This window comes from Phaenicophaeus curvirostris, chromosome 2, assembly GCF_032191515.1.
Source record: "Phaenicophaeus curvirostris isolate KB17595 chromosome 2, BPBGC_Pcur_1.0, whole genome shotgun sequence".
Taxonomy (NCBI): Eukaryota; Metazoa; Chordata; class Aves; order Cuculiformes; family Cuculidae; genus Phaenicophaeus; species Phaenicophaeus curvirostris.
In genome coordinates this window covers 72053317-72074383 of record NC_091393.1, presented here as the reverse complement: position 1 = coordinate 72074383, position 21067 = coordinate 72053317, and the positions used below count along the sequence as shown (strand labels likewise).

General features: G+C 37.2%; 1 protein-coding gene across 6 annotated transcripts in view; it reads left to right on the top strand.

Annotated features, from left to right (window-relative positions):
• The window catches only part of LTBP1 (latent transforming growth factor beta binding protein 1), a 196196-nt gene that overhangs the window by 97856 nt on the left and 77273 nt on the right, over positions 1 to 21067 (top strand). For all 6 annotated transcript variants that reach the window (XM_069852452.1, XM_069852451.1, XM_069852454.1 and 3 more), the window contains 2 exons: positions 9603 to 9705; positions 15223 to 15294. In XM_069852452.1, coding sequence (XP_069708553.1) covers positions 9603 to 9705; positions 15223 to 15294 — 175 coding nt within the window. The remainder of the gene's footprint in view (positions 1 to 9602; positions 9706 to 15222; positions 15295 to 21067) is intronic.

The window sequence follows — 21067 nt, the reverse complement described above, 5'->3', positions numbered from 1 at the left end:
ATCGTAGCATTCCTACTAATGACAGAACTAACTCTAGTTTCATGACTCATTGCTGTGGAAGTGAAGATCCTCAACCCTGCTAAAGCTAGGATGAGGGTGTTTTAAAATAATTAATTCTGAAAAACACTGTGGAAGAAGTAGATTTAAGTTTTGTCATGCCCCCAAACTTTTCTAGAAGACTGGAGTTATATTTGCATATGAAACATTGAAGGCTAGTATTCACGAATTGTTGAATGCTTGATTTGGGATTACACTGTTAATTTATCCTCTTCATGCTTGTCAGCTTCAGGAATAATAAAATCTTGAATTTGTTCTTTGTCAAATGTTGAAACACATGTTCAAATGAAAGTCTATGAATTTTACATGACAAAATGAAACGTTATTTGCACTCCTATATAGGAGAAGACAAAATTCCTTCCTTGATCTTACACTTGGCAGTGTGTGCTGCATCTTCTCTCTCTTACCTGCTACACTGGTTAAACTTCCTATCTGTTTTTTTTCTGCTGTGTGCATGAGTGAGACATTTCAAATCACATATTCAAAACTCGCACTATGCTATACATGCCCATCACGTTACAGTGGTTTTAAAACTAAAGCTTAGTCATCAGTCACCAGAAAACAGTAACATGCTCCTTTTAAAGCGGGAGAAAAGGGGAAGCACACTTGTATTGCCCTCTAAATGCTTACTTTCCAATTTTTATGATTTTTTTCAGTGTTCCACCAGAAAAATGTCTTTGCAGTACTCTCAAGAAGGGGTAGTGCCTCATGGTTTAGAATAATATGTTTTCATTTCTTATAAATGTCATTGATCCCTTCAGAGTCAGTCTTGGACACGAGTATAGTAAGAATTTCAGAGGCCTTTTCTTATTTAATTTAATGGTTCAGTTTAGAATTGGAGTTCTAGGGTGGCGTTTTGTAGAGCATTTATTTAAGGTCTTACCATCAATACAGGTTTAAGTGACTCATTCATCTTTCAAGTTTGAACCTGAAATGTTAATGTATTTCTCTTACAGTCAGGCAATGCATATCATTTGTTTGTGTGTTAAATAGACCTTGAACTGGAAAAGAAACCTAATTTTATTTTTTTTTACTCTTAAATAGATCTATTCTAAAAGAAGCTGGTTTTACATTTCTTTGATATTTGCTTTGCTAAATATGAGAGTTCTTTTTATTTGTTCAGGCGAGCTGCTAAACTGAGCTTTCCCTTTTAGTAGCAATGTGTTACAAGTACTTTTCTGGAGTTTAGGCTGGGTAATTTTGGTACCCTTACTTTTTCCAACAGTCATCAGTGTTTATACATTTTTTTGCAGGGTGGATTGTATATTTGGCTTCAGAATTGTTTTATTAAATATGGTGGGATCAGAGGTGACTTTACTGTCTGTAGAGCAGATTGATGGAAGAATATGTGTGTGGCCTCTCGCAGGCAAATCAAACAAGTTAATAAAGACTTTGCTGAACTTACTTCCAGTCCAGACTAAAAGTGCAGGATAAAAACAGTATCAAAATCTGTGCTGTGGTTTTGTGTGTAACCTCTACTATTCTGTGCTTCCCTCCATCTCTTGTTCTCTCTGTCTTTTTCCTTGAATTTCAGCTGGTCTTTCAATTGTAAGTCCTCTCTGATTTTAATTCTTTGGTTTTCTTTCACAGTCTTCGGCAGAATATGTTTCATCTCCGAACACATTCTTTATTCTTCCTCACCTCACCTTAGTTAAATTCCTTTAATATATCTCATTTAAAAACAGTAATCCTGGAAAATAGTAGGATAGGTGCTATACTCAAATCCCAAGACAGCCAGGGCATATTTTCTGCAGTGTGAAGAGCACATACTGCTAAAGTTAGCAACTGGAGCCACCCTGAATCAGTACTTGGAAGGCATATGACACAGATAGTTGAAGAATCTGGTCATATTCTCAGGTCTCCAATCATTCCTAATTAACAACACAGAAGTTCTTCTATACCTCCTACTCACTGAATTGCCTATACTGTCTTAAGTGACTATAACCATGAGCAAAGGGTAGTAGAAGACTTGCCAAAGATATCAGTCTACAAACTTAGAAGGACAGGAGGAGAGAGATAGGGGCTAGAGGAATAAAATTCCTAGTTTAATTAGGATAGCTAAATAAAGATACATGTTTTCATTAATACATATACATATTCATGTGATGCATAATTGTGACTGTTTCCTGAAATGTTCTCAGCATTGTGAGATAAAGTGGAAAGAGCAACTATAAAAGTAGTATTAATATTTCAATTTTTAAACAGTAAAATAGAGAGCAAATAGTGTTCTGTATGGTTCTCTTTCTACTCAAGTCAGTTCACTTTTCCTGACTGCCTCTATTGTCTCTGAGTGGAACATCTAGCAGTTATTTCTCTTCACTGAGATATTAACGATTGTTGCTCCAGGACAGCTTACTATGTTACATGATAGCTTACTATGTTGTGTTTCATACAAAAGTAGTGGTTCATCAAATGCTTTCCTACTACCAAAAATATTTTTGCAGTATATATCATAAACTAGCAGTTAAGCTGCAGGCCAGAAACTTATTGTCGGCATAAAAATATAGGAAACAAACCTTTACCTAAACTGGTTATACAGAAAATGGTCTTGGGAAAATAAAGACTCAAAGTTGGGAAACAGATACAATGGAAGCAGTAGGACTAAAGTCCCACTTAAGATGGAGAACAGTAGATTTATGGAGAGCACTGTATGTTACACTGCTGAAGACCGGACATGGTGTCCTACAAGGTCCTTTACAGCCATGTAGTCCTGTGTTTCTGAAATCCAAGGAGTCAGTTGTGTTAGACCACTTATTCTCTTAAGTCCTATTTAAAAGGCAAGCAAATAAGGAAGATTATATTTCTCTTCTTTAATTCCTCCTCTTCAGCTGCTTTTAATTTTAATTCTAATAAAAATGCCTTTTATTGTGACACAGAATATCCTGTTACTTCTCAAAATGCTTTTACAGTGTCAGTGGTGCACTTAGTAAGGATTGTGTGGTAATCTCAAGTCCTGTTAATTTTGCATATGATTACTTTGCATTTAAATCAAGAAAATAATGCAAAATGCCTGCTATCTGTCAAAATTCAAATAAACAGAATCAACTACTGTTTTCTTTTTCCCCTTAAGATCACTTTGAATTGTCGACTGAGTATATTCATGTGTTTTCCAATGGTTACTGCATTTCAGTACTTTGGCTAAAAAGCCTTTTTTCTCAAAATTGATTTGGTCTCTGTTTTGCTTAACTGTAAAGAGGGAGGCATTTTTTGCAAAGCAGCAAGAAATTGGAGAAGCTGATATTTCCAAATTTCTCCAAAGCAGTCTTTTTCTTACTAGATTCACAAGTAATGCTGTTCTCTTCAGCAGATATTTTTGAGTGTCGGTTTTACCGAAGATGACTTATATAATTTAAAACCAAAATAAAAAAGACTTGTTATTCTTAAGAGAGACAGATATTGAAGTTGTTCACCTGGCTGAAGGCAACATATGCCAAAATATCCAGAAGAGAAGCTTGACTGAGAAGTCATGTCTACCCATGCTTGTTCATCACTCCCTGTACTTCAGTTGTGCTGGTGTAGCTAGTGAGAGGAGCTGGACTGCTTTCTAAAGTGATCACTGAATTTAAAATATACTGTATTCTGATCCTCCCTTTTTGTTGAGGTGTTTTAAACTTAGGTCAGTTCCAGCTTACAGGGTTTGGGAGATATCTTCCACTCTTTGCTTGTCACTTGTTAGCTGAATTTTGCTTTGTGCTTCTCTTGCAAAGTACTTTGAAAGGTGTTGCAGAAAAGATCTGTACTTGTTACGGCTCTCTTTGGGAGGATGCATGAATAAGAGTTGTTCTGGTATTGTGAAGTGAAAGATGATGTGTTATAATACACCATTTTGGAAAAATCATGTTGAAGAAAAACAAAATATACCACCTATAGCAGACAAAACAAGTGTATTGAGATATATTTTTTTAAAAAAATAAATTAAGCTACATAACATTCATGGTAAATACTAGCACTAAAGACTTTATTGAAAGCTATAAGAGCTATCCATTTCTTTTGGTTTGAGCACCATCCTGTTCTCTGCTGTAAGAGTTGGTAGAATACAAAATAAGCCAAATGATAGGTGGCAGCTGGGAAAAGTCAGAAAATGTCAACATCTTATCATGATAAGAATTGTGGCTGCAAATCATTTAGCACTTACTTTATTCACGGAAGGGTATACACTGATTGTGTACTTAACTTCGTGAATATACATAAAGTTTTTAGGAACTGAGGTTAGATCACTGGTTTTTTTCACAATGAGAACTATTAAACAAAAGCATCAAAGTTTTTGAGTTAGAAATTGGAGCAGTAAAATGTGTTGATAGCTCTTAATGCATCATTTAGCATATCAGTACTACTGATGCAATACAGTTGTAGTGTATGTAGTCTGGAGGCGATAATAGTAAGATGCTAGTTGAGGTTATTCATTCAACTGTATAACTATACCTGTTGAACTTCCGATTTCACGAAGCATTTCCTATGGAGATACATTTCAGGTATTTTCATTTTTTGACAGGCATATGAAATGAGCTTCCCTATTTCTATTCTTTAGGCAGGAAGAATTAGAGAAGTAAAATTCTGTGCTTCATACTGGTGCTTTTTCTCTTAGAACACTTTTGAAACCTTTTTTCTTTAGAATAGTCTTAAAAATACCATGTCATAAAATAACCGTCTGGAATTCCTTGAAGCTTATGGTTTGGCTTCTGAAGTTTTTAAACAAATAGACTGTCAGAAAGCAGTGTGGATTCATTTCCAGGATTAATGATTCATTCACAATAGATTCCTTGCAAGATCAATACCCTGAAATATCAGAAGATTAAAGATATATTGCATACCAAAAGCACCAAACATTGTTTTAATTACTCATATAGAAGAAAGCTGGATAATTTTTACTTGCGTATGAAGAATGTTCTGCTCAAGCCAAAACAAATTCTTTACCAGTTCTTTTAGAAAGTCTGGAAGTATTTAAGTTTCTCTCTTCTGCTTATGAGACAATGCCTTGTTAGTGAGCCAGTGCTGCATTGGATAATACTCTTCATCTGTAACAACCTGTCATTCAGCTGGTCAGTAAGCTTATTACGTATGCTTGTTAATTGTTTCAGTAATATGGTTTATTAAATTTGAGGTTTCCTACTTTGTTTGTCGCGCCTATAGAGAAAAAAAAAAAAAAGAAGCAACAATCCAAGGTCTGTGCCTGTTGAAGAGTTTACAGAAAGTTAAACAGTGTATCCATTCACTACTGCTATTGTGGTATGTGAAATACAGTATTTTGAGCTGGATCCCAGAGTCATTAGCTATTAACTCAGGCAAAGCACCTATCGATTTCAATCATAGTTAATCATGTGACACTCCTTTATTTATGCCTGTATTGTGGTTTTAAATAACATCTCGTGACAGGGATTTATAGATGGGTCACACAGGAGTGAGTCCCAGGAAATGTTGTGGTCCCTTGGCCAGAATGCGTTTGCCCTGAGACTAATTGCCAGACTAGGTCCTCTGCTGCACTTTACAGGGAGCTGAATAAATTCCTTCTGCTGCCTTAGGAAAGGGATTTTGAGGATATTATCCTTCCTTTTCCCTGGCATTGGAAAACACATGAAACTCTGGTGGCAGCACACAACTCAAGTGCTGTTAGCATTCCAAGACTGTGGAGATGGGGCAGAGGCAGAAATCTGGACAGATGAACAAAGAGGTGATGTGGCTTGGGGTGGCCTTTGTGCACCAGCACAGGGTCAGCCAGAATTTCAGTCTACCAGTGGGAATATTCAGTACTTCCTTCAGTTATATAAAATATTGGCATAGAAGCCCAGGCACGCATGGAGAAAAATATGTGGATTTGAAACAATACTTTCAGTGTCTGGGAGTGCTTTACCCAGGAAGAACTTTGTTTTATAGCAGTACCATGTGTGCCTCATACTGCTGCTACTGCTGAGCCCCTTTCAGCACAGTTGAGCTCTTTATACTGATACTTCATGACTTCTTTGCCTTCTGAACCAGTAAGAATTATCTCCAAATCATAAGCTTGTGACAGAGGTATCATTCATGAAAATCGGTTCTCTTTTCCAGAAGCCCTCAGGAATACAGGCTAGATGAGTTTAAAATGTGTGTGGATGATGGATAGAAAAGTGTAAACCTAAGCTGAGGGAATGGCATCTTCATGCGTAGTGCAAGTTTTGTGCTTGTGTTTAGCTACCCTGCTTATTTTAGGCTTGTACTTATTTGTTGGAGTTTTGCTGAATGGTGAGACAAACTAAAAATAGTTATGGATTCCCCCAAGTGACTTTTCCAGTTACTTGTGACTCAGAGACTGGAACAGACTGTCTTAAGAACTAATGAGGAGTTCTCAGTAGTAGGAAGTGGGTAAGACTTTTGAAATGGATAGAAATTACCTAAAATTTTTTTGAGACCTGCAGAAACAGTTTCAGTTCATTGATGCTTAGGGCTTGGGAAAGGGAGGAACATCTTAAGAAACTGTAGCTGGCTAGGAAACACTTTGTGCAATGCCATGAGTGTTGGAAGTATCTGAAGTGTTATTAGATGTACCAGAGAAATCAGGGTTTATTAGTCATAGAACTCTCTGTTTCTGCTTTGCTAAGAACTTTGCAGAGCAGTCATTTTTTCTGATGCATAGGTCAAAAATTACACAGATCTTACACCACTAGGAGCCCCATGTGGCAGTTACTTTTCCTTGCTGGCCAGTTTCTACAATGATCTGGACATAAACCAAATTATCATTGATTCTTCAAGCTTTAATTCACCATAGAGGCAATGGAAGCAGCAGCTTTAATCATTGCCAGTTTTTACTGACAGGACTACAAACTACAGTTGCCAGATGACTCAGGCTTTGGCATCCTTATTTTTACTCATGGTTTTTATATGGAAATTTGAAAAAGTTAGGACTACGGAGATCATGATTTTCAATAGAGCGCAAATGCTATAGCACCACACCTAAATTATAAGCGGGCTTCAGTTCATTTTCTTCCTCCTTTTCTTAATTCTTTGGTGTTTTTGTTTTATATGCTTTTAATTTACTACTATTAAATAACAGCTTTTATGTTCCGGGTGGCATGTTGGTTCTCATGTTAGTGGAGTCTTGCCTGGACACACACGAGCTGCTGGGATGTATGTTTGAAGCTTGTGACCTTGCAGAGGAACACTAATGTGCCTCACTGCCCGAATGCTCCATTTCTGAGATCATAAGGGGAGGTGCAGCACCAGTCTTGATTCGTCCCACTTCTTTTTGGAGAGAGAAGAGTTGTAAAACTGAGGCACAAGGCAGGGAGAAGAGTTGAGTGCAAACTGATTTATCTGATTCTCAGTAACAGCAACATTATACAGCTTTAGTAAATGGCTTCTCTGTCTTTGAGGACGCAGTCCATACTCTGGGAAAGAAACTAAACAGCTGTAATGATAAAGTAAAACTGAGTAGCTATGATTGTAAAGTGAAATAGAGCATGCTCACCTGGGATGTGTGTTGAGAAGTCAGCATTATGTAAAGACGTAACATGAATTCTCTGAGGTTTTAGGGCAGCCACTTGGAAGATACATTATGAGTACTCTCCAGTTGAAAGATTTCTGAGCTTTTGGGAACTGCAGCAAGATCTGTATATCATCTAGCTAGAAGCAGCTGAAGGAGCTAGTTCCAGCTGTGAGAACAGCCAAGCTGCTGCATCGCAGGGGGCTTGTGCAGAATTCCCTCTTTGTGCATCTCAAAAGTCTTTGTGAAGTGCCACACCAAGAGCTGCTTCTGGAAACAGATTGGACTCTTAACTGACAAATCAGGAATGGTCAATCTCGTAGTAATCCTGCTAGTGCCCAAGCCAGAGGAGAACAAGACAGCCTAAAAGACATGCATTCCCATAGTGTAAGCCTAGGCCTGCGTCTGTAAGACACAATTTGCTTTGACACTTCACTGTTTTAACACAGCCAAATACCATCCAGCCAGAGGTGAACTGTAACTTCAGCAAGTTGTGCTGGTGCTGAAAGCTTTGTTTCATGAACTGAGACAAAGGATGCTCCTGGCTGTTCACACATCCCTTACTTGACAGATTTTTGAGCTTCACAAGCAGCAAGGATAGAGCTGCTGCAGGTCACGCATTACAGTCTGGTGTTCAAGTGAGAAACTGTTGCTGCTTTTAGTTTGTTGCTGAGGTATTTCAGGAGGCGCCTGGGGACTATCTGTGAAAAAAGGGCAGAGAAGATATCTGGGATGATGCCTTGCCAGCCTTTGCCATGGAAAGAGAGGGACCTTCTGATGAATCAGAGCCCCGACGTTGTGGGTTAGGCTGCTATCCTGTTAGCAGTCACACTGTGAAGCTACACAGAGTAACTCTGCTTTGAAAACATTGACTCTTGGATGTCAGGACAATTAAGAGCATGCTAGAAAAATTTTCAGAAGGTGGAGGAAGCTGTCAGTGCATTCAGCATGCATCCCATACTGCAGAATGACTGGGTTAGCATCCGAAGTGCAAGCAACCACAAGGCAAGCAACCATAGGATGAGCCAGCTATCTTGAGCTGAAAGCTAAGTGACAGTGAGCAGAGGTCTGTGTGCTGTCAGGAAGGAAACTGAGATCAAGGAAGGTCTGTTCACAGCATACTGAGAGAGTCACACTTCAGCACATTTGAATTGTTTGCTGCAGTGCCTATTCATATCAGTGTTTGCTTTGAAAGTATTACTAAGTGCAGCTGTTGTGTGTTTCTCTTGTGGTTTTTGCACATCCATTTTATACTTAATTGATAGATTTAGATGTATTTTTTCTGCATCTCAGAAATATATTTAAGCTTTCTTTACTGTGCAAAATGGAAGAAAACTGCAAAAGTTGAGGACATAACTATTTCGTAACATACTAAAAATTAGTAATCTTAGTAATAAAAAGCATAATAAGAATATTCTTGGTGAAGAGATAAAAGGAATATTGGCCTTAGAAATTATTGCAAGGTTAATTTAAATATTTGCATAGGGTAAGACTTGTTTGGAATAGCACAGACATCAGTAACTTCAGCTTCGGTCATCTTATCTGTGCTACCTTCTTTAGTATCTGGGCAGCAGAATCTGTCGTAATTTTGGAGTTTTCAGTGAGTGGTCAAAAACATTAAACGTAAGTTAGCAGGAAGTTGAGACTTTCATAGGGAATAACATTCTAGAAATCACAGTCATACTTTTTGGCTTTCTTCAAGAGAGTAATAATTAAAAAGGCATTTGAGATAATTCTTTTGAAAAAGTGAATGAGCACATTTTTATGAGGAAAAATTTAAGGAATAGGTACCAATGGCAAGTTACTACCTTGGAAATACAATCACTCATTCCTGTGACATACTGTTCTCTTCTGTTTCTTTCTCTTCTTTTCAAGCTGACACAGGGTAAATAAATACGTCACCTAATTCACTCAGGCCTGTGTAAAGAGCCATTGAGATGCAAGGGCACTGTTTAAGTTCAGTTAAGAGCTCTAGTGAATCTTCAGCCTCGCAGCAAGAGGTTCATTCAAGATGACTGAAAAATAACGTTGTATTAGAAGTGAGCATCGTACAGTATCGTTAACCAGAGTATTCTTTACCTGACTATTCCAGTGTGGCAAAGCACTTCCTGGCCTTTCCAAGCAAGAAGACTGCTGCGGAACCGTGGGTACTTCCTGGGGTTTTAACAAGTGCCAGAAATGTCCCAAGAAGCCATGTAAGTGCTATTTTGTTGTTATTCTCTGGATCAGTTTATGGCTTTTTTTTCCCCCTCAATTACTATTTTTCCTTTTCTTTATAAATAAACAATTTAAAAAAGGAATATAGTAGAGGGAGTATGCTATGGTTTGACTAGGAACAAGTTACAGAAACTGGAATTCTCCTGCATGCCAGAAGAGTTACAATATGCAGACATTCAGTGCAGCCAGCAAAGTTAACGTCATTGGGGTTTTTTGCCTTTTCTCCTTCTTTAAGTCAGTGATGCACCATTGTGTTTTCTCAGTGCAGGAAGGATAATGACATTGAATCATCTTGCCTCTTCCAGCTAGATTTATTTTTTTAAAAGTTTGCACTGAAATGTTAAATTATAGAGGCGCCAGTTACTGCTTGGAGAGAATGCAGTGACCTCTTGGGACTGCAGATGAACTTCCAAGTTTGAAGCCAAAGTCTTCCAAGCTCTGAATTGTCAGCTGCATTTTTTAGCTCTGGTTTTGAAATATCTTCCTCAACAATTAGGCAATGACAAAGACCTCACTGTTTTGTTATGATTTGACATCATATTATAATGTGAAAGACATTTCAAATTCTTTACATGATAGGTGAAGCTGGTCTCTTCAGCTTTTTTGTGAATGACATTATTGTTGCACAGGAATGGTAGTACTTCTTTGTCATGCCATATTTTCATCACTAAATGAAAGATGAGAAAAGGTAACATGATTTCTGTTTTGCAGCCAGTGTGGACCTGCATTTAGTGGCTCAAAAATAGTGCAGGGAGTTGCAGTCATTCTTAATCTAGGTCTTCTAGGCCCTTGTTACTTATACAGCGAGCAACACTGGAAGCACGTCCAATGTTTGATGTGTTTGGAAGCATTTTTTTTTTTTTCTGCAAGTCTTAAAGTGGACATAAATACAATTCTAGCAGAAAATCTAGTGTTAATACTACTTCTCTGACTCCTTCCACAGAAGAGTCTGATATAAAGTTGTACTGACTTAATCTGATGTGCTAGTTCATGAAGCTTTTAAATTTTGTGGTGTGGAGTATGTTTTATCTTCTGATATGCTTCCAAAAGAGAGCCTTCTTGGGGTCTTTGAGGTTCATAGTTAGTAAAAGACTTGGATGTCTAGATTTTTATTCCTGTAGCACATAAATGCAGTTTCTAACAGAGACTTACATTCTGTTGTGGTGTATGAATTACGAAACTTGTCCTGATTTTTTTAGGTTTCTCTAAAGAAGTAGCAATCCAGTGAAATAGCAATTCAACTACAACTGAAAGTTTTGTTCATCAGAAGCATGTGAGTGTGCAGAATGTTGCTTAGTGGATATAGGTGTGCCTTGGGAAAATCACAAAAGCCTGCCATGTGCTTCAACCAGAAACTGGTTGGAAGTACTAATACAAATTTTTGGTGCCTGGTTCAAAGGGAAGCCCGTATGCTAGTTCTTCATAGCTTAGGTAAAACACGAGTCTCCTCAGCCTGGAATCCATGGTGGACAACATGTTGATCAGGCAGCTTCTTAATGCCAACATGCTCAGCATGATATTAAGAGCAAGAAAACAGGGAATCACTGGAACAAACTATGATGCCCAGATGCTTCCTAGGGGGGTACAGAGAAGTGCCTGAATTCACCCTAAAACCTCTCCTGAAGGGAAGTGTGCTGCCCTTTTTTCAAAGCACTGAGAAAGAATATTTTTTTAAAATGCTAATGAAATATGCACTGTCTTTCATAATGAAAGCTTAATGGCTAGTATACTGGCGCAAGATGGAGCACTTCAGACTTCTTTTATCTACCAAAAATGTTTCTAATCTACATTTTGTACTTATGAGGAGATGCCCTTATCTGTAAAATGTAGAAACAATTCTTGGAACAGGACTAGGAACCCAGTCTCTTTCCCAGTCCTTAATTACTTATGGTATGAGTCATGCTCACTCTTGCTTTCTGGCTCAATCCTGAATTGGTTTTTGGAAGAAAACTACGATTTAAAGAAGGGACAGAGAACATTGCCACTTGGAACAATCCTGTCCTTGTGATTAAAGCATTCCTGGAAAGTAAGAGGTTGTGTCTCCTACACATAATGGGATACATTTCTTATCTTTCTAGATGAGAACTCTAGCTATACAGTAGTGTTTGAAGAAGGGAGTAGGAAATGGGTGCACTGTTTTCTTCAGATTAAAATACAGTGTCCTCTAATTATATCAAGAATATAATTTGATAGGTATATGCTTCAAGAATATTAATTGAATTTTTCAGGAAGCTTTGGTAGAGGTAAATGTAATTTCTTAGTCTGGATGACGATATTCAATCATGCCGTGACTTAAGGCAGTTCTGTCTGAGTGAAAACGGTGACTTTTTAGATTTCTAAGAAATTAAGGTGATAAAATTGGAGTGTTGCAGGAGTGTAAGTGATCTTACAGCATCTTAGAGTTTTACAGTGGTTCAATTTGAACTTAGGCACACGACTTGTTTTGGATCTGAGCCTAAATGTCCTTTGGGCATAGCTGTCAAAGTAAGCCTCATGTTAGTGTCAAAGTGTTATGCTTCTGTGAAGCAAACAATTTCCAAAGATAAATGTAGATTATGTTTCATGGAAGTGTAAAGTGCCTGCTTAAAGATTTGTATTTCATCAAGTTGTTTTTTTTTTTACAGTAATGAAAATGCTTCAGTGGTAAAAAGGGGATCCTTACCTCTATTTAGATATAAGTATTCATGGTATTGAATGGAAAGTCATAGAAGTCTAGCAAATTATTAGTAAGTTATCAGTTAATTGGTGTCCATGGTGGTGTCTCAGCAGGCAGTTAGTCCCAAATTAGTCCCATGTCATTTTGGCTTGTTCTGGTATTTCACTAGATGGGTATTACCCTTTTTATTGTAGATGTTTTGGAAACAAACATACTTCCTTTTGCTTTTATGGTTTTATGCTTTCTAAACTTTGTTTAAGATTGACCTGTTTTTATAATAATATGTAAACAGGTTGCGTTTAATGTGATCTTCTGCAAAACCCACTTCAGCAAAATATTTAAGCATATGCTTTGGTCTCATTAGCAGGTATTTTTCTTCTCTCTTCATTCAACTACTGAAGGATGTAGTTAAGTTTACATGTGTCTTGTTTCCATGGATTTAAATAGAGTTTTGTCCCTTTGCATATTTTGGGTAGCAGCCACTGCTCAGTTAGGGCCTCTGTCTTGTTGCAAAGTCGATTGCCTTGGCCTAAGACAGCTACCATGTCTATGAGTTTATGGGTTATTCAGTACCACTGAAAAAATAAAAGAAAAAATTTTGGAACAGATCTCCATTTTTGAGAGCTTCTAGAGAAGACGACATTTATGACAAAGTGCATTTCTGTGTTGCATGGGAAGTGTTATGATTGTTCAGGCATTTTGCTAACAGCTAATAATTACAAACAGGTTGTCAAAGTGAGTAAAGGGTAAGTAATGTAGGACTTAATCCAGCTCCTGCATGGATCACTAGCCATCACTGAGTAACCTCCTTACTCTACTACAACCTGCTTACGTTGCTGCTGTTTGTAGAAGGAAGAAAACAGCTGCTAGTAAGCCACTGTTTCCTGTTTAGTGTGGGAGTAGGAGGATGAGGAGGGAGGGAAAGGTTAAAATTTCTGACCTCACTCCACCATTGCACTTTCTAGAGCAGCTGAGTCACCCTGGAAGGGAAAACGTATTGCAGCATTGGAGAAGGCCTGGAATAGCTTGTAGGCTGGTCTCCATTTACAACTCTGCTCTTCTTCTGTTTTCCTCTGCCAGGCTGTACTGCAGGGTACCATTCTTGGCCACAAAAAGTTAGAAAGATTCTGCTGGGTTTAGTGTGAATTGGATCAAGCGTAACAGGAAATGTATAAGTTAGGACGTAGTCAGTGCAATTATGAATCTGAACCTGCCAACACGATCATTAGTAGCTTCACTGACCTTTTGGGGGACCAGAAATGGTCTAATGCATTGTGCTTTGAAAATCTCACCTTGTGTTTCAACTGGTTTTAGTATTGACATTGTGAAGAGATTGGAGCTGCCTTGAAAATAAATGTGTAGCTGCCACTTTTTGTTGAGAGATGAAATTTTGAAATTTGATTTTGTGTTAAAATGGTTGTAGTCACTGTGAAGATGAAAAGTATGTGTTCAAAACTCGTGCTATTTATATGTTCAACCATTTTATCACTTTAAGCAATCTCTAAGGCGATTCTTAATGTTTTAATTAAGCAATTATTTTAAATAAAATTTAAGTTCACAGCAGTTTAATATAAAACTGTCTCACTCCACAAGCTGGTACTCAAGATCATCAGTTAAATTTTTGCAATAAATAGGACAAGATTTAGAACTGATGAAAATTAGTCTTTTTTCCACCCCCCCCCCGCCCCCCCCCCCCGCCTTTATAGTCAACCAGTTACCAGTTTTAAAATAAGCTGCAGGGATAAATGTGCAATTCAGGCATTATATGTGGAATGAAGCCAATTTGAAAACATTATCTCACTCAGTTGTTCTGCCTTATTTGACAGTTTATGTGCAGTAAAGTTGGGGAGTAATGTGTTTGGGGTTTTTTTGCCTGTGAACATTTAGAGCACTTCTAAAGAAGAACAAAAGATCTGACCAAATGCAAGGTATCTCTGTTGTAGCATTCAAATTATGAAAAACTCTCTTGACCCGTATTAAAGGCACTTAGGTGATCACAGTGCCAAGATTTTAGTCCTATACGTTTAATAGAATACTGGGCTTTGCCAAGAGGTTAGCCTTTAGTGCATAACAAAGAAGTTACTGCTCTCCTTTGTGCTGTTATAAAAATTTAAGAATCGGTAAACAGTTTTCTTCAGTCTCAAAGGCAACCTTAATCTAGTTAAGTGAACACTTTCTGTTTTGCCAAAACTGAATTCAGGCTGTGTTTTGTTGTGTTGTTAGGGCCTTGACAGTTTACACTGATGAACCAATAAGCCACACAGTCTTCTAAAATTCCGCAACTTTGTTAGGTAAATCAGAAACATGACCTTTTTTTTCTTGTTTTAAAAGTTTACTTTACTTGTATATTCCAGGCATTTCAAATATTTTTATTTAATTCATTGCGGCTGTAAAAATGGTACCCCACAATTATGCCTAACACTGAAGATAATTCTGCTTTCTGATGCTGCTTTCAGTTTTATAACCACTGAGTTTCCATCATGAATCTTCAACTTTATTTTCCCCACATGATATTTATAGCTGGTTTGAGAAACTATTTGAATATTTGAGAATAACTAGAATGAAAGATACTGTCCTGATTTCAAAGATTTATTTTCTTGGAAAAAAATGTAAGTTTAACTGGATAACTGAAGACTTAGGTGGTGTACATAGAGAAAGAAATGGAATTAAGGTTACCTGTGCAACCTTTAATTTTACTTTCTTGACCTTTTATGCTTAACTATGTGTCATAAAAACTTATAATCATTTTTCTTATAGATACATAATAATTTGGCTGTCGGGCTCTCAATGAAGCATATAATTCAGCAGTACTTACACGAAATCCTGTTTTTTTCTTCAGCTTACCATGGATATAGTCCTATGATGGAATGCCCACAAGGCTACAAGAGGATCAATGCTACATTTTGTCAAGGTACAATAGCACCCACAATTGATTGTGTTTATTTTGAGTACCACATTTCTGTGACAGGTTCTTTGATATTTACAACTTAGATGAATTGATCCAGTCCATTGATATATATTTGGGCAAAGGTGCTGAGGCTACTTTTAACACTTTCCAAATATTGGAGATGCCATAGGATGTTTTTTAGTTTGCTCTGAGTTTGCTTGTCCAACTTCTTTGGCACAGCTCAAATAAACAAGAGAAAAGACCTCTGAGAAGAAGTGAGGAATACTGCAGCGGTGTTCTAGAGAGAGATCTGGGAAGGAAGGAAGGGAAGAATGAGTTCCAGTAAGGATGGCACTGATCTGTGTTCAGGTTCTTGTTAGTCATTGTTGACATTGCGAGTGTCAAAGAGGTCCCAACAAATAATAGTGGCATTGGAGAGAAGAAAATGAAAGAGTAATTGGCATTGAAGGATATATGTAGACATATATATATATTTGGAAATAAAGCTAACTTTATTTAACTGAAAGCTTGCAGTTAGCATGTCAATGAAGGAATGCACAGCAGCCAGCTACATAAAGAAATTATTTTACCAACCAAAAAAAAAATTCTAGAGCACTAAACACAGATTTAACGCTGCTTCCACTGCTGAGGGCAATGTATACAGTTGAGTCTGTGTGCTGCTCAGTTCTCTACCTAGAGGTTTATCAGCTTGCGGGGTAGGGGTGTTTGGAGGACTGTGAGAGAAAATTGGGTTGGATCAAAACAGTAAAAAGCTAAATGGAAGAGAACTGCATCTCAAGAGCTTGTTCTCATGAGATGCAGTGAAAGACCGTAGAGATTTCTTAAGAAATAAAAGGGAAAGGGAGATGTTGATGGCAAATTAGTGATGAGGACTACAAAATGAAAAGGTGAAGGGGGTGAGTGCAGGCATGGATGGGCCACCTTTTCACACCTCAGTGTAGGTGGTACGTGTATTTCAGTAAGGTATTACCAACCATTTTGAAAGAGATTGTGTCATTCTGGATGTTAGTTATGGGTGTTTTCAGAGTGTTTATCTGAAGCAGACATGCTTTTCTAGAAGAGAAGAGGGTGGGGTTAATGAAGAAACAACTGTCTGTATCACAGACTTGGAACAAAGCAACCGCAATAGCTGTGAAGAGCAAACTGTGTAAGCTGCTGGCACAGGAGTATTTGTGTTCTTCTAATAATCCTTAAAATTTAATTGGAAAGGAGTGGCACAGCATGTCCACACGCAAGTATACATTTTAATTAGATTATTCTTTGCTGAACAGGCGTGCATGCTGTGTCCACACTCAGAAAGGGCCAGCATTGCCAGACCAAATAGTAATGGGGATTTGTTTCTCAATCCCTGCCTGCAGCTAAATAGATTGTTGTTTTCACCTAGATAGCATCCAACTTTCACTGCCTTTGAAAACTCAGGCCTAAAAGCATCATTAACCTTTTGTTCTACATTGTTTTTGCAGTCAAAAGCCTCCTTTAGTTTACAAAGCCTTTATGGTATTAGTGTGATTAATAACCAGGTCCTGGTTTTTTTCCTTTCTAGTTAGTGAACTAATGTAATGAAACATTATTCTCTAATGTGTGTGTAGGGCAGCAAAGAACCATCTGTGGGTATGCTAATTCAAACAGTTTAGTGTGGTTGCTATCAAGAAAGCTTTTTTCCCCCTCAGTAATTATCTTTTCAATGGGATGATTTATTACATGTACACACATGGGTGCCCTAAGGCTGTCAATAAAACCAAAATACAAAGAAGTTGCAACTTCTTTGTCAGAACCCACATGCAATGTTAATTTCTGGTTCCCTGTTTGGAATTATATTTACCGTTTCCTCCTTCTTCAAATGGTTTTCTTGGAAAACTGAAATAAAATGAAAAAAACAGCTGGTGAAATGTTTGGATTCTTTTTTCAGGAAACTAACATATTGCCAATAGAGCACTTTAAAAATCTTATCTTGAAGAACTGGAAAAATACCTGAACACTTGTTTTTCAGTGAAGTAAAAAGTTGTGCATGGAAGTTCTTGAAAATTCCCCATGTGCTTAACATTAAATGTATATGAGTTTGCAGAAACTAGTACTTGTATGTTGATGGATCACATTGCGTAATCATGTGCTCTCAGGACTTCAAGCTTCTCTTCCTTGGCTTCATTATGATTTAAAATAAATTTTGAAGGTATAGTCTGCCCTTCTACATTTGTTCCTGAAATACAGTGATAAATTTGTTTTCTCTGCATGCTGTATATATATATTATTACTTTTAAGCAATAAAAGAGATTTGCTTCATAAGAAAAGTTATTCAGTGTTACTCATCTACTAAGTTAACCTTCTTTCAAAGAAGATATTTTATGATGAGTATGCTGAAAGATAAATATATCTCCAGAAACTGGGCTGGGTTGCTGTTTGGACATTGTTTGTGTGTTTGAAAAGTGTGACTCTGCAAACTTGCATTTCAGTAAATTCCATGCAGCAGCACAAAATTAGTTGGATTGATTTCTTCTGCTCTGTTAGCTCAGAAGAAATCTGTGGCACATTTCTTAGAATAAGCAACTGGTTTTTATGTAGTTTTAAAAATATATGTTGCAATCAATTCATTAGCAACCAAACATTGTTGTTTTGGATTTTTTACCCCCTATTGTTCTCACTGAATAGATTATTATTTAATCAACTATAATGGTGGCAGTAAAATCTAGATGTTATTTATTTCTTAGAACTGAGGCTCTTCATGGTGTTTAACAATATAGCTATAGCAGAAACTGTTGGAACAGTAGTTTCAGTGGTGTTAGTAGGTACAGTTGTAATTGATTTTCATAGAAAATAAAAGATGTTGCCTGCAATTTGGAGATCATTCAGCCAGCACTCCCAGTGAAGCCTAGTGTATACCTACCACAATGTTTTGAATTTTCACAAATAAGATATAAATTATATATTCCAGTCTTAATTTGCAACATGAGATATTGTGCTTATTACAGCACTTAAATGCATGAAAACATTTGTAAAGGCAGATAACACTAAATAACATTTGATGACTGACCACTAGGTCATTTCTAATTAAGACATTACCCAACACTTTGACAAATTGTAATTAGTACATAATTCATCTAGATGACTTGCTTTGCTTAAATGCAGCAAAGTGTCTTAAGTGTGTGTGGTTCTTATTGAAAGGCAAGTTGCTTGCTTTGTTTCAAAAGGGGATAAAAATATTCTGTTCAGTTTTATTACTTAGTCACTTAAACAAAGCCAGTGAGTTTTTGAAAAGCATAGAAATCTGATATCAGAGCTAAGTGCAGAAGTCCTGCTTCAGAAATTTATGTTTCAATACTGCTTAGGCATAGAGTCAGCTGTGGGCTGCCAGTGTTAGGCTTGCTTGTATCGTCTGGCACCAGGCATTTAAGACAGAGGGGATGAGAAGGACTGCAGTTACTTTCTAGCCGCAGGTTTATTCTGAATATCTCAGTGCAGCTACCAAGACTGTGATGTTCTGATTCAGCTTTCTTCTTCGAGTTCCCTTTCTTGGTCCAATTTTCATAAGACCTTCTTAATAGCATGACTGTCCTAGCTAGAAGCTGTTGCGTGTTTAGTTTTTATGCCTTGTCATCTGTGTCATATGTTGTCTTAAAAATTCCAAAATTATAAATTGTTTTCTTCTGTTTATGCATATACTGTGACTTTGAGAATCTAAATTTTTTGTTTTCTGTTGAGACAGATTTATTTACATTATCAAAAACCACCTACCAAATGTGTAAAATAGAAAATGCATTATATACAAATGAGAACTGTTGTTTTGAGAGGGATTATTTTTTTAATTATTACTAATTGCTTTTTAGTGTTCTTCAGCCTTGTTTATCAAAATTTTAAGTGTCTTTTAGCTAGTTCAGCATACTATAGTAAAAAATGAACCCTGATCCAATTTTTATAGTTGACACTATCATTTCAAAACCAGTGCTCCTGAAAAGAAATGTCACTGCATTCTTTAAATGAAAGATAACAATGATTTCTTTCAAAAAACACATTAAAGACTACTTTTGTTTACAGTTGCATTGTTCAAAATTCTTGTAGTGACCCCTGACTTTTTTTAACTCATAGACTGTTTTCTTGAGCAAGAGTATCTTCTTTAAATGAATAGATAAATATAAATAACATACTGTCAGAAGACTGCAGAACACATTAATAAACATGTACGTTCAGTTCTAGAGTTTTGTTTTCAAGTTAAATGTTTAAATGTGGTTAAATGCTCCAAAATGTGATGATTTTGTTGAGCATAAATTCAGTCTTTTAATCATGGAGGTGAAAGAATGAATTCCATTTTATAGGAATGTTTCAAATTCCAGTATGTCTGTGACCAAATATGGGCCTCACTCGCTATCTGAAAAGGGTAGAGAGGGGGCTTGCTCCATGTGTCCAAATGAGCTACAAGGCTGGAGGCAGAGAAGACAGCTTTCCATCACCTAAGTGTTTCCTGTGATTCTGCATTAGGCCAGCTGGGCCTGGGTGGTCTGAAGAGCTGTTATAATGGTTAACACAGCCAAAACACAGTGATCTTCTCCTCCTAAATACTCTTCCAGCTGGAGGCTGCCAAAGGGAAACACTGCAGAGATGATACTCCAACCATCAACTTTTGTCTATAGCAGAACAGCTCTCCACTGATCAGCTAGCTGTCCTGCACTTCTTTGCTTGGTTGTAGCAGGTATCAGTCTCTTCAGGTTGTGTTGATCTGTTAATGTGTCAAAGACCAGTAGCTGTGAAGCATTTTCATATTTGCTTGCTGAGGAATCTAGGAAAGTATTTCACTGAGTGGACAAGCTAAAGGACATTACAGTAGCTTTACAATGCTCCCTATAAATAATTCAGTATGTTTGACAGTAACCAAGCAAAGCGTGTTCTTTCAGCAGTAAGTGACAGGTACAGATCTTGTTATAAGTAGGCACAGGAATTTTTCCTAGGATTGGATGTTTACACTTGGCATGGTTTGTTATCCTTGGAGAAGGGATACTCAGGCTACATTATGGTTTCATTAATCCTGGAATAAACCTGAAATGATTCACTTCCTGAATGTGATTCAATTTGGCATGCTATTGCCCGAGGAAAGGTACGAGAGTATTGCATGTAGGTTTCCAGTAGAGAACCGAAGTAGTGTTGAACAGCAGCTAATATAGCCCCCAAAAATGTTTTAATCTACTTCAAAAGCCGTTGAAGAACTGGAGAATTCTAGCAGAACACTGGAAGATAACACCTTCCTCCACTCCAGCACAGAGTTCTTCCATGCGTGATCATACAGTGGAAAAATAAAGTGGTTCTACTACATCATTCCCTTCTGTACACAAATACCTATACCTTAGCCAGAGGGAAACCTTCCATTAGGTCTATAAATGCTTTGTTGCTTAAATTTAAGTACGTTAGAGGATAATTTGATCCCATATCTAACTTTTCTCACTTTAAAGTTTTGATTCATGCATTTCTTTTTCAATTGTCACAATTTCCCAGTGTGCAATGCGTGTAAGACAGCTGAATAAGTAAATCACTATTTGAGTACAAGAGCCCGACCTTCATGGTACAGATTGAGTTGTTGAAAAGCTATTGGCGTTTTGGATATTTAAGCGAGAAAGAACTGTTTAGAGAAAAGTAACAAAGAAGGGTTACATTGTTTTTCAAAAGTTTGCTGGGGTTTTTATATCTCGTGGACTATTCAGTCCTATCCTAAATCATAGTTAGTAGAAGAAAATAGGTTGTTGAAGTAACTATTCCCTCCACTTGCACTTAATGAAATTTGGTTTTGTATTGT